The sequence below is a fragment of the Lutra lutra genome, chromosome 15 (assembly GCF_902655055.1).
Source record: "Lutra lutra chromosome 15, mLutLut1.2, whole genome shotgun sequence".
Lineage (NCBI taxonomy): Eukaryota > Metazoa > Chordata > Mammalia > Carnivora > Mustelidae > Lutra > Lutra lutra.
Window position 1 is genome coordinate 37,656,406 of NC_062292.1, and position 14,754 is coordinate 37,671,159.

General features: G+C 38.5%; 1 protein-coding gene across 1 annotated transcript; it reads left to right on the plus strand.

Moving 5' to 3' along the window:
- The first annotated feature begins 4 nt into the window (after positions 1-4).
- Positions 5-10,863, plus strand: LOC125085579 (centrin-2-like). Its single transcript, XM_047704055.1, has 3 exons — positions 5-22; positions 9,169-9,176; positions 9,851-10,863. Exons 1-3 carry the CDS (start codon positions 5-7, stop codon positions 10,401-10,403), a joined length of 579 nt encoding a protein of 192 aa, XP_047560011.1. The 3' UTR covers positions 10,404-10,863.
- The last annotated feature ends 3,891 nt before the right edge of the window (positions 10,864-14,754 follow it).

Consider the following 14,754-nt stretch of genomic DNA (forward strand, 5'->3'; position numbering starts at 1 on the left):
GGACATGGCCGATACACCTTCGGTAGGGCCAGCTAGGTCCTGTAAGAAATTTTCCCACTCGTGCAATAGTAACATTCTAGTACCATTTTGAAGTAAAACAAGAAAGACCCTTTCCCACCCAAAAAAGGATGATTTCTTCCTTTAAATAAATTGAAAGGGTAATTTTCTAGCTGTGATGATGCTACCACCTGAAACTGATACATCGAAAGTTTCTCAAAGTTGATTTGACCAGAACAAATTAAGATAGGATATGATCAATTGACCAGAACACCCTTACAAAGTGTCTCCTGCCTTGTTCTCATTTGTACGATCTTTTGGAACAAGGACAATCCTACTGGCACTTGAATTTTCTACTATTTTATAACAATGCCTGGCAACTTATAGGTTGTCAACAAATCTTTGTTTAATCTCACCACACAAAGACAGCTGCTCTTAACATTTCAGCAAATAACACCCTTTTAGAACCTAGTCGGAATTCAGTGTAAGAATTCCAAACTCAGTGGAACTGTATACAAGCCATACTGTGATAGAGGCAGTATTTCCAAGCAAAAAAAATGTTGGACACCAATTGTAGAACTTTTTCGCTAGTAAAGGGAAAAGTCCTTTTCTGACTCAAAGTCATAAAGATTGTTGCAGGTGGCTTCCCTAAAAAGAAGCAGACCCTGAGATGAAGTCAAGTGTGAGAAAGTTTTATTAGGGGGAAACACATAAAAAAGGGGGGGAAAAGAGAGAAACTAGGATTGGGCAAGGAGCTGTCAAACCATCATGTAGATTTGACATCTCTATCAGCACAACAGGAGTTCCAGAGCAAAGATTGCCCATCCAAGCAGTTCCTCATTGGGTGGAAATGGCTCAAACCCTGAATTACCACCTTGCTCAGTCATTGGCTAGCAGCCTCCCCAAGAACACCATGAATTTGGGCTAAAAGCTGAGGTAGAGCCAGACAACGCTAACAGCAGGAGGCTGACAGATACCCACATGCTTGTAGCTAGCCAATGAGACCCTTCTCAAAAATGGATCTGGTGGTGCCTTTTCTTGGTGGCCACAAAAAGATTTGCTTATATTTTCCTTCAAAAGAAAAATGCTGTTTATTGAGATTTTTCATTTATGAGGATTTTTAAAATTTTTATTTATATATTTGACAGAGAGAGACAGTGAGAGAAGAAACACAGGCGGGGGTGGAGAGGCTGTTGAAGAGGGAGAAGTAGGCTAGGTGGGAGCTGGAGAGGGAGAAGCAGGCTTCCTGCTGAGTAGGGAGCTCAGAGCAGGGCTCGATCACAGGACCACAGGATCATAACTTGAGCCAAAGGCAGAATGCTTAATTGACTCAACCACCCAGATGCCCCTGTGAGGGTTTTTTGTTTTTTTTTTTTTAAGATTTTATTTATTTATTTGACAGAGAGATCACAAGTAGGTAGTGAGGTGGGCGGGGGGGGGGCAGGCCCCCTGCTGTGCAGAGAGCCCAATGTGAGGCTCTATCCCAGGGCCCTGAGAGCATGACCTGAGCTGAAAGCAGAGGCTTAACCCACTGAGCCACCCAGGTGCCCCAAGGGTTTTATTTTTGAGTATGGTGTGAGTTAGGACTCTAAATTCCTCTGGTATCTCCAAGAATTTTAATGTGACCATTTAATGTGACACTGGATGTGTTATTGGATAATTTTTTAAACTTTGGAAGAATGTTTTCTCACTCTCAGCTATGCACAATGTAAGGACTGTAGACACAATACACTTTTAAGGTTAATCTGTATTGTTAACTTTTTCCATTTACTTTCTTAAGTAGACTATCAACAAAAGAATAAATTAAGCCCCAATTTGTTATAGGGTCCAGTTTCTGTGGTGTGAATACTCCCACCATGACTGATTTCAAACTACCCATGTGGTGCCACTCGGAGCAGAGTTGGGAAGAGATAAGCAGTATCACACTATTATGTAGTATTTCCTCCATACAGATAAAATAGATATAAATAACCTCAAGAGCATAGATAATTGCAGTACATATAAAAACATAATAAATTATAGTAAAATAATTAGTAAGTGATGAACTTTGGGGATTTATTACTTTTGGTTTTGATATAAGTTACTTAATTGTAAGTTTATTAATTTTTAATAATGTCCGTGTTTAAAAATCAGTTCACAAAATTTTTGAAAATTTAACAATAGTCTCTCCTGAGCTGGCACAAGCCAGATCCAATACAAACTAGAAATTTCCCTTTCAGTTACCTTCCTTGGAGAAATGTGAGTACATATGCTCAGTGCTGTAGGTATAATACCTATTGCACTGGTGTTTATAACAGGGAAAAGTGAAAATGACATCCCTGTCCAGACGTACACAAATTGATAAATAAATGAGGTCTTACTATGATTCAATATTAAATGGTGTTTAAAAATAAAATAAGTTAGAGTCTCATATATCAACATAGATCAATTCCCAGAGAAAGCCCCACGTACCTTCATGCATTGTGATATTAATTGTGTAAAGCTTTAAAACATGCAAACACATTTTAAATCTAGCTTATAAAAATATATCTATATAATTAAGGTATAAAAATATTTATGAAAATGAAACACACAGGGGTGCCTGGGTGGCTCAGTGGGTTAAAACCTCTGCCTTCAGCTCAGGTCCTGATCTCAGGGTCCTCAGATTTAGCCCTGCATCGGGCTCTCTGCTTGGCGGGGAGCCTGCTTCCCCACGCCGCGCCTCTCTGTCTACTTATGATCTCTCTCTCTGTGTCAAATAAATAAAATCTTAAAAAAAAAATGAAACACACAAAGTTCAGGTAGTAGTTACTTCTGGGGAAGGGATGCAGGATAAGGTCGCACTGTAAGTGTATCTATAATACTGTATTTCTTTAAGGGGAAAATGATAATCTGAGTAATAATCATGAAAGAGAGACAATCCAACACTACATACCCCTGATAGACATACACAAGATACCTGTGAAATATTCTTGCCAAAAAAGAGAACATATAACTACTTAAACTTGTACATCCAATTCTCAATTTATAGAAAAACAAGGGACAAATAAAAAGATTAAATGGAACCACTGGGCTGCAGGCAACAAAGTCTGGAGTGTAGGTTTCTTCAGCATATAAATGGCAAGGAAGAAAATAGAAACAGAGGTAAGGAATCTACAGACAAAAAGAGAGTTAGACCTATCCATCGACTGCAATGTATAGACATTGTTTTAGTTGTGATTCAAACAAATGGACTACTAAAAATTATGGGAAAAAAAGAGGAAAATTTGAATGCTGAATGAATACTCTAGAATAACAAGGAATTACTATTATTCAGGTGAGAATCATGTTGTAATTATATCTAAATAATTCTCTTATTTAAGATATTAATGTTAAAAGGAACTATGGATAAAGTGATGGATGAAAGTGGGCTAGGACCTGCTTCCAAATAAATCTGGGGAGCTGGAGGAAGTGGGCAGAGGTACAGATGAAACAAGATTGATGTTTCTTCTTTAATGTGTTTGAAATGTATAAACCTTACAAATGAGGTTTCCTTTTAGAGAAGGAGGAGAAGGGAGGAAAAAAATGGAAGCAAACAAGAAAAAAAAAGCATCTATTCATTAGGTGGTTTAACATTCAACTGCATGTCATTTTATTTTCTATGTATTTTGGTAAGTTTGAAATATGACATGATTTACATTTTTAAAAGATTTAAATTTGTATAAATACCTCCTTGGTACCACAAACATAAAATATACTCTGACTGTATTTTACATACCATGATCCAGCTTCAATGGAAGGAGAGAGATAAGTTATCAGCAGTGAGACTGGGGCTTCCCACAGCCTGCTGCCCATACGTGCCAGACACTTTTGATTTACCCTCCTACAGATTCCCTCGGCCCCTCCTCAGATAGTAGTGGACCACCACTATCTAGTGCCATGAGCCAGAAATTAACTCTTTGTGTCCATTCCAACAAGCCTTCGTTCTGCTGCTGTACCCTGTGTGAGCAGCTCGACTGTCACATCTAGTTAAATTTCCTTGAGAGTTATTTACACTTTGCTCCTTGGTGAATGTTGAAGTCACAAGATAAGTTCATCAAAGACAGTGTTTGATTTCTAGAGTTCAACATGCCTTGTTCTTGTGTAGATTAAGAGAGTATTTCATGATCTATTTTGTTTATAATATTATCAGGCCACTTAAGTGTTGCTGAGCAGTTTCAAACTCTTAGGAATGATTTAAACGTTGCCCATGCAAATTGCAAGTTCTCCCCACTGCCCACATGCGCACACACTTTCATGCATTCATAGTCATTAAAAGACTAGAAGGTAGTCTGTTGGCCGCTCACAAACAACATGGGAGAAGTTGGGCATCTTCAAAATCAAATGAATTAAAAAGAAAAAAATAGTGCAACCACTCTGGAAAACAGCATGGAGGTTCCTCAAAATGTTGAAAATAGAACTACCCTATGACCCCAGCAATTGCACTACTGGGTATTTACCCTAAAGATACAAACGTAGTGATCCGAAGGGGCACGTGCACCCGAATGTTTATAGCAGCAATGTCTACAATAGCCAAACTATGGAAAGAACCTAGATGTCCATCAACAGACGAATGGATAAAGAAGATGTGGTATATATACACAATGGAATACTATGCAGCCATCAAAAGAAATGAAATCTTGCCATTTGCGACGACGTGGATGGAACTAGAGGGTATCGTGCTTAGCGAAATAAGTCAATCGGAGAAAGACAACTATCATATGATCTCCCTGATATGAGGGAGAGGAGATGCAACATGAGGATTAAGGGGGTAGGAGAAGAGTAAATGAAACAAGATGGGATTGGGAGGGAGACAAACCATAAGTGACTCTTAATCTCACAAAACAAACTGAGGGTTGATGGGGGGAGGGGGTTGGGAGAGGGGGAATGGGGTTATGGACATTGGGGAGGGTATGTGCTATGGTGAGTGCTGTGAACTGTGTAAACCTGGCGATTCACAGACCTGTACCCCTGGGAATAAAAATATATTATATGTTTATTAAAAAAAAAAAAGAAAAGAAAAGAAAAAAATACTGATCCAAGGCACAGAATGGTTTCCACGATCTTCTAAAGATATTATGCTTGATATGTTTACTAAATGTAAATCCTTTTTTTTTCCTGAACTCCCAATTTTCAGACCTTGTTAGTTCTAGTTTTCCAGTAAGAACAGAATTTCTGTTAATCCACAGTTACAAAGAGGAGACTGAATGCATTTCTACATGAATCCCAAGAGGCCCACAGACCTCTGGATCAGGGTCTGCAATAAACCAGTTGCTTCCTGGAAAGCCAGCATGGTGTCACTAAGAGTGTGGACTTCGAAACCAGATTGCTAGTGTTCAGATTCCAGTTTTATCATTACTAACTGATAGGCCTTGGGAGAACCACTAAACCTTCTTATGTCTTGGTTTCCCTTCTTTAAAATGGGGATCATGGGGACGTCTGGGTGGCTCAGTCAGTTAAGTGTCTGCCTTGGGCTCAGGTCAGGATCTCAGGGTCCTGGGACAAGCTCTGTCTTGGACTTCAGGCTCCCTGCTCTGTGGGGAGCCTGCTTCTCTCTTCCTCTCTGCCCCCGACCTCCCACTCATGCCCTCTCTCTCTCTCTATCTCAAATAAATCAATAAAATATTTAATAAAATAAAATGGGGATAATAGCAGTACTTACCTTATAGGTATGTTGCATAAAAATTACATAAGTTAATATAGGTAAAGCACCTAGAATAATGCTTGTCCTATAATAGGTTCTAACGAAGCTATTAGCACTTGTCATTTAGTTACTATCATGTAATCCTCCAAACAGAACCCTTTTATGCTAAGGTTAAATAACTTGTTGAACATTAGACAGTTCATAGTAGTGGAACATGGGTTAAGTCTGGGTTTGTCCAAAGCCTGTGTTCTTTCCACCGTACACCCTTTTTCAGGTGTTTATGAGACATATCAAGTCCCTGTGTTAATGAGAAAGCCATGTTTATAATGGGACATGAAATTTAACCTAAAGCCTATGGGACCTGGGGATATTTCAATGTAAGGAAATTGAAAATAGTAAGATACAATTCCAGTTCCTATATTGAGAGATTTCAATCAGACACTGAGAGAAATTTAGAAGTTTGGGTTGGAGTATTGGATGATTAACATCTTGGTGTAAATGTTCAGAATATTTAAACTAGTTCATGTTTTTGGAACACTAAAAAAAAACTAGCTCATGTTGTATTGGTTTAATTCGTCAAGCGGCGGTGTCTCGTATACGGACAATAAACATTAATGGTTCCAGGATTAAATATGAAACTATTATGAGTCATAATAATTACTTTCAAGTCATCATGAGAAAGAAGATGTATTGTGAAAAAAGTGTCTTACCTGAAATCCAATGAGAAAATATGTTACAGCCATCTCTAAACTCAAACATAGTAACAAAAATGTCGTTTTACATATTGCTGTGGGGTTGGATTGTGCCTCCCAAAAAGAAGTCCTCAACCTGGATACCTGTGAATAATGTGATCTTAATATGGAAATACGATTTTCACGTACATAATCAATTTAAAATGATGTTGAGCTGAATTAGAGTGAATCCTAATCCAATATGACTAATGTCCTTATAAGAAGAGAAGAGACACAGAGATGAACACAGAGAAAAATGCCCTGTGATGACAGGCAGAAACTGGAGTGATGCTTCTCTAAGCCAGGGAGTGCCAAGGTTTTTCAAAAACTAGGAGGGAAGCATGGAGCAGATTCTCCCTCAGAAACTTCAGAAGGAGCCAACCCTGCTGACTCTGAGATTTGGGATTTCTAGCCTCCCAAACTGTGAAGGAACACATTTCTTTTTTCTTTTTTTTTTTTTTTAAAGATTTTATTTATTTATTTGACAGACAGAGATCACAAGTAGGCAGAGAGGCAGGCAGAGAGAGAGGAAGGGAAGCAGGCTCCCTGCTGAGCAGAGAGCCCGACACGGGCTCGATCCCAGGACCCTGGGATCATGACCTGAGCTGAAGGCAGAGGCTTTAACCCACTGAGCCACCCAGGCGCCCCAGGAACACATTTCTGTTGTTTGAAACGCCAGCCAGTTTGGGGCACTTTGTCCATGGAAAACAAATACCCACGTATAGGTTAATTCAATGACCACATCAATAAATGATCGACGATTTAATAAAAACCTTTATTTGGGGGCACCTGGGTGGCTCAGTGGGTTAAAGCCTCTGCCTTCAGCTCAGGTCATGATCCCAGGGTCCTGGGATCGAGCCCCACATTGCGCTCTCTGCTCGGCGGGGAGCCTGCTTCCCTTCCTCTCTCTCTCTGCCTGCCTCTCTGCCTACTTGTGATCTCTGAGTGTCAAATAAATAAATAAAATCTTAAAAAAAAAAACATTTATGTGCCGACAGTATTCTTCTTTAGCACATTATTTTTAGCTATTTCCATTTGAGGCAAGTCAAAATAATTTAAAATACACAGAGACACACACAAACATAAGATTGTACGCAAAGAACAAAGAAATGACAGAAGGTATAATTTGGCACTTAACGTGTTAAACACGCACCCTTATCAAATAAATAAGACCTGGTGAGAAGAATCACAGGCGTGACATTCTCTTAGAGTCCAAAAAACCTGCTTTCAAAAAATATTCAATTACTTAGGGATGTCTTTTTTTTTCCAGTTTTATTCAGATATCCTTGACACACATCATTGTGTAAGTTTCAAGTGTACAGCATAATGGTTTGACTTATGTGTATTGTGAAATGGTGACCACATAAGTTTAGTTAGGATCCATCACCTCATATAGATACAGTAAAAAGAGACAGGAAAAAAAATCCCTAGTTATAAGAATTGTTAGAATTTACTCTCCTACTTTCCCGTATATCATACAGTGGTTTAGCTATAGTCATCATGTTGTATGTTACATCCTAGTACTTATTTATCTGGTAGCTGGAATTTTATACCTTTGAGCACATTCCTCAATTCCCATCCTCCGCACCACCACCTCTGATAACCACAAATCTGATCCCTTTTTTATGAGTTTGAATTTTTTGCTTTGTTTTTAGATTTCACATGTTAGTGAGATCACACAATATTTATATAGTTCTGTTTGACTTATTTTGCTAGTATAATGCTCTCAAGGGCAGGATTTCCTCAGTTTTTATGACTGAATAATATTCTGTTGTATATATATATACTACCACTTCTTTAAAGGATGCTTTTTTTTTTAAAGTAGTCTCCATGCGCAACATGGGGCTTTGAACTCATCACCCTGGGATCAAGAGTCTGATGCTCTACCTACTGAGCCAGCCAGGCACCCCTAAAGGATGTCTTTTGAAACAGAGGCTGAACATATTTTATTTAAAAAAAAAACTTACGAAAACATAAATAAACATTGAAACAATAACTAGACCTAAAACGGGAAGATTTTGATCAAATTATCTATTGAGCTTTATCTTAAGTCATTTAATCAATCCATCATTTGATAGATGGTTAACATTTTGTTTGCTGCTTTGAGGCGAAAAGAAAAAAAAATTAAATATACTATGTGTCCTTAAGAGGCATCATTCAGATTAGATCATAGTTTGTTTCCTGTACCCACTGAACCTAAGCTATACCCAAAGCCTCTTTAATACAAATACATAAATCATTTGATTTTTTAAATACATCACTTACAGATGCATATGACTACTTGCAGTGAACATAAATGTGGAGAACAAATGCAGTAAACATAAAAAATCTACTTCAAAGACATGTTTTCAGTCTTTTATATGTACACTGTTTTGCATCAAAATAATTCTTTTCTAAAAACTTATTTTTATTGAGATATAATTGACATATAATATTGTATCAGCTTTAGGTGTACAACCTAAGGATTTAATATATGTATATTTGCAATATGATCACTGCAATAAGTTTAGCTAGCATCCATCAGCACACATAATTATAATTTTTTTATGATGAGCAATTTTGAGATCTACTCTTTTAGCAACTTTCAAATATATAATACAGTATCATTAACTATAATCACCATGCTGTACATTACACCTTCCCGTGTTATGTATACATTAAATACATTATCTTATAACTGGGAATTTGTACCTTTTGACTACCTTCACCCATTTTACACACCCACCCTCGATTCCTACTTCTGGAAAACACCAATCTGTTATTTGTACCTATGAGTTTTTTGTTTTGTTTTGTTTTTAGATCCACATGTCAGTGAGATCATGCAGTGTCTTTCCGTGACTTACTTCATTTAGCATAGTACCTTAAGGTCTGTGTATGTCTGAATAATATTCCATTATATACCACTATACTATTCCATATATATACCAAATTCCATTGTATACCATATACCATTCCATATACATGTACCACATTTTCCTTATCCATTCAGCTATTGATGACACTTGGGTTGTTTCCATGTCTTGGTTATTGTAAACAATGCTATAATGAATATGGGAGTGCAGATATTTTTTTGAGACAGTGATTTCATTTTCTTCAGATAAATACCCAGAAGTAGAATTGCTGGGTCATATGGTTGTCCTATGTTTAATTTTTCTGGGGAATCACCCTACCCTTTTTTCATAGTGACTGCACCAATCTATATGCCCACCAACAGTGCACAAGGGTTCCTTTTTCTCTGCATCCTCACCAATACTTGTTATCTTTTTGATAAAAGCCATTTTAGCAGGTGTGAGGTGGTATCTTATTGTGATTTCATCAAATCTTTAGATGTCTATCAATGAGCCAGCGATAGACTATGTCTAAAATTTTCAATAAAGAAATGGAAAACTCATAGTAACAAGAGGGAAAAAATTTTAAACAAGTACTTTATGGACTCGAATCCAGTTATAAGTATGAGATGTTGGGTTTGTGGGCATTAAAGGATAGCAGAATGGGACCCACAGAGTCCATCGGCAGTGGCCTCTAACTTTAAGAAGGCAAGCATGGCATCATCTGCCCAGCGAAAAAGGATGAGTCCTAAGCCAGAGCTCACTGAAGAGCAGAAGCAGGAAATCCGGGAAGCTTTTGACCTCTTTGATGCCGATGGGACTGGGACCATAGATGTTAAGGAACTTAAGGTGGCGATGAGGGTGCTGGGCTTTGAATCCAAGAAAGAAGAGATCAAGAAAATGATAAGTGAAATTGATAAAGAAGGGACAGGAAAAATGAACTTCAGTGACTTTTTGACTGTGATGACTCAGAAAATGTCTGAGAAAGATACCAAAGAAGAAATTCTGAAAGCTTTCAAGCTCTTCGATGATGATGAAACTGGGAAGATATCCTTCAAAAATCTAAAGCGCGTGGCCAAGGAGTTGGGTGAGAACCTCACTGATGAGGTGTTGCAGGAAATGATCGATGAGGCTGATCGAGAGGGAGATGGAGAAGTCAATGAGCAGGAGTTCCTGCGCATCATGAAAAAGACCAGCCTTTACTGAGATCAGTCTCTTCTTTTCATATTGTGTGAAACCTGGGTTTTGAGAACATAAACTATTTTCTCCTACTCACCTCCCTGTATGACTTCAGTAACAATCTTGGATCTCTTTTAGGTATCTGAAAGTGTTCTTTGACATTTAAGTTCTTTGTAAGGTGATCTGCTGATTGCTTCAATTCCTCAGAGCAGAACAAGAGCACATTAGGGTAGTGAAAAGGGTCTTAAAGCTTTTACCCACCCGCGCTCCTGCCTTTTAATCACCTCACTCAAAAGTTCATGCATTTCCACACTGATGCCACCACAGAATGACTTCTTAGACAAGCACATGTTGTACCCATGCCACCAGAAGCAAGGGGCATCTCCTTGATGTTTCTAGTATAACTGACAGCTGAGTGCAGCTTTCTCTTGTATAAAACCCAGTGAACTTACTCACGTGCATTTGTATGTGTGTTTATGCTATTTGTTTTGTCTTAAAAATAAAGCCTTTCTTATTTAAAAAAAAAAAAAGGATAGCAGAATGTAAATCTGAAACTGACACAATCTTCATTTTAGTAAATATCACAATCTCATACATCTCATACAACTGGTGCATGTGAATGTCCTGCACAATTTAAACATATCAACACATCAAGAATATTCTGTTAAGAAATAATACAAAGAAAACATTCTGTAAATGGTTCTTCTGTAATGACAATAAAAAAGCTGAAAATACATACTTATTTTCTTTTCTCCACAAAAAGAAAAGAAGCAATGTTAAGTAGATTAGAAGTGTATGATTAATTCTGAAGAAAAGATTCTCATAGTATTTGCATAATTAATTTACTCTCTTACACTTGATAGCATTTGCATCAGATTTACTTAGTGAATGTTTAGAGAGATCTATAAAAAGGAGTACCTTTCTTAGCAACACTGATTTTTACAAACAACTGATAATTACTGTCTCTTGGGCACTCCAGGAAACAGATGCTGATATGGAGATAGGAGAGTGGGCAGTTTATTGGGGAATTATATCCGTGAAAAATAAAGGGGAAAGGATGCAGAATTGGACAGGGACAGCTTTCAGAACATGATGCTGATCTGATACCTGTGAAAGTTTCAGGGGAAAGGAATGAAAATTTGGCAGGGAGAACGTCAAAGCAGCAGGCAGATCTGACAAAGTCTTGGCCAACCCAGTGGGGAACTTGGAGAACATAGTTCCCTGTTAGAGCAGCCCCGTGGGGCGCCTGGGTGGCTCAGTGGGTTAAGCCGCTGCCTTCGGCTCGGGTCATGATCTCAGGGTCTTGGGATCGAGCCCCGCATCGGGCTCTCTGCTCAGCGGGGAGCCTGCTTCCTCCTCTCTCTCTACCTTCCTCTCTGCCTGCTTGTGATCTCTCTCTGTCAAATAAATAAATAAAAATCTTAAAAAAAAAAAAAATAGAGCAGCCCCGTGTTGGGCAGACATGGCAAGGCCTTACTACCCACTTAGTGCTCAGCTACTAGATGGAGGCTCCCCAGGGAGAGCATGGTGTCAGCCCAACCACGGAGGTATATCCTGAAGTCTCGGCAACTGGAAGCAGTTAACAACACTCCCTTTATCTGAATTGTCTGTTTTCTCAAAGAAAGGTACGAGCAGAACATGACCACTACTCACATAAAAACTTACAAGTCTCCTGCCCACACAACTGGAGTGTTGATCTCACACCTCTCCCCTTCTTGCATCCCTTTCCAGACACACCTCATTATTTCACTCTGCTCATTTTTTCTCCCAATGTCGCCATCAGTGCTGTCTGCTAGAGAGATCCCACTCTCCAAGTCTCTTCCATCCCCATTCTCTCTCATTCATAACCGTGTTGAGAAGAATTAAAGCCCAGATAGGCTCTCAAGAATTAGAAGCAGTATCACAGTAAACTACTTAGGGGTTAAAAGGATTTTACCAAATGGTCTAAAATTCCTCTTTTGGTAAAGATGTAGTCCAAGCTACTAACAAGTGACAACAATTTTATACCAGTGCACTTGCAAAGTTGGGAGGAAAAGCACTTTTTATTTCCTACATTATCACATTACTTTTTCACATAAATTTATTTGTATCAGCACCCAAAAAACTACATTTTCAAATAAATTGAGCTTTCTATTTTTTTAAAGAAGAGCTCTGACTTTGAACTAATAACTGTAGTGTTTTGCTTTTTATGCTAAGGCAAATTCCAAGATTTCACTCATATGCGGGACCTAAAAAACAAAACAAATGAATAAGCAAGCAAAAAACAAAATCAGACTTAATAAAGACAGGGAACAGACTGATGGTTGCCAGAGGGGAGGCGCCTGAGGGACGGGCAGAATGCATAAGGGTGAGAAAGATAGAAAGTTATGGAATGAATAAGTCGTGGGGATAAAATGTGGGAATATAGCCAATGATATTGTGATAGTCACACAATGATATTGTGATAATCACTGTGTTATTTACTTGAAACTAATAACACTGTATGTCAACTATACTCAAAAAATGTTCTTAAACAAGGAGTCTCTAGCTTTGAACTAATTCCTATAGTGTTCAACTTCATAAGTCCAGTGAGTTAGCTCTACCCTGCTTCTTCCATTCCTCAGACCATATCAGAGAAGAAATCCTCACTTCAGCGTTTACACAGTAGTGAATTGGTGGCAGAGTAGATATCTCATAATGCTCAAATCATAGTTTCCATACCCTACTACCAATTAACAGTCTGGCTTTCAAAATCAACCTGCATTCTTAGAATCATCTATATATTTACCCACTTTCTCAAGCTTCTAAAACTACAGTACAAGTAGGGGAAGAGCAGAATATCCTTTTTATTTTTTTTCCCTATTTTATTCAGAAAAGAGTCACTTATTTTGAACTCATTACTTCCCAGCTAGGTGCTAAGGCAGGGGTTGCAAATTCAGATGCTCATGGAGCCTGTGGGTATCTCAAATTAAAGAAGGAGACAGTGGGAACATGGAAACTGTGGTGAACTGGACCACATAGACCCCTGACCAAAGGATCCTGCCCTTCCTCAGTTGTAGTTCACTGATAGGGGGTAAGAATGTAGACCCAGATTGGCCAAACTTCCAATTTTCCAAGAGAAAACCAAAATGAAGCATTTTTTAATGTGGCAATAAGAAGGCAATGTGGTACCCTATCAAATTATAAAATGCTGATACTCTTAACGTATTGTTTAAAAAAAATTCAACCAAGTAAACATAAAGATCTAACTGGCTGTATTAAATGATTCACGAATCAGGAAGCATCCCATCTGAGAAGTTGTACAAAATGGTAGGTTTTTATAGGAAGGAAGGTGGGGTGAGAAAATTTATAAACAGAAGAAAAGAAAGGATTGTTCCAGACAAGATCACCTTATGTTAGGGGAAGCGGCAGGAGTTGGGGGGAGGGTCTTATTAGGCAGATTACCTCATGTTCCCTTGGGAGGTTGGAGAGGGCCCAAGTGACAGATTACCTCAGTGGCGCTTATCAAAAAAATTCCTGATTGACAGGTTGAGACATATTTCTGGGGGAGGTTGAAATTACAATCAGGTTAGGTATCAAGCCCTGGTTTGGTAATGTGAACTGGACCAAGTAAAGCCATTTTGGACCTGTGGTTTTCTTTTTAACAATCTCCTACAGAAAAATCCTATCAAGTACACAAAGATATATGTAGAATCCCAGTTATTTGTAGTGCTGAAAATGGCGTTGGGGGTAGAAGTAAAGGGTCAGCAATGAAGAATTGTGTAAACCAACTGAATACATCCACAAAAGGGAAAGATACATAAATATGCCTAGCAAAACATTTTTAATTTTTGTTTTTTCCTTTCCCTTCTCTCTTTTTTCTTCCTTCTTCTTTCCTCCTTTCTACCATGTTATCTATCCCTTTTCTAGGGTGGAAAAGGCAGCTACATTTTACTCCTTAAAACATCTGTAATACAGACCTAACAAAAAACAAACAAAAACCTGCCTTGAAGCCAACTTCGCTCTCCCAGTGTCCTTTGAGCGATATCATTTAGTCATGCAACTGGACCGCAAGGCAGTTTCCCTGCCTCTGGGAAAATGTAACAGCATCTTTATTTGGTTTGAGGAAGCTGCCTCTTCCTTTGATGCATTTAAAAAAGATCAATTTGCTTTGTTTAATAACACCTCCAAGAAGGAATGACCTGGAGAGGAAGGGCCTTACCCCAACATCTGAGAGTGGCCCAAGTTTTGGTTGGACTCTCCATGCTCTGGACACGACCCTCAAAAATAACTGTTTCTGCAGAAAGAAAAACGCCAGTAGACTAGAACACGTGGGGATATTTTGAGGAAGCTTTTGGGGATTTGGGCTGAACTCCACAATAATTATCTCGGGGAAAATATTTTAGCTTTATGTCTTATG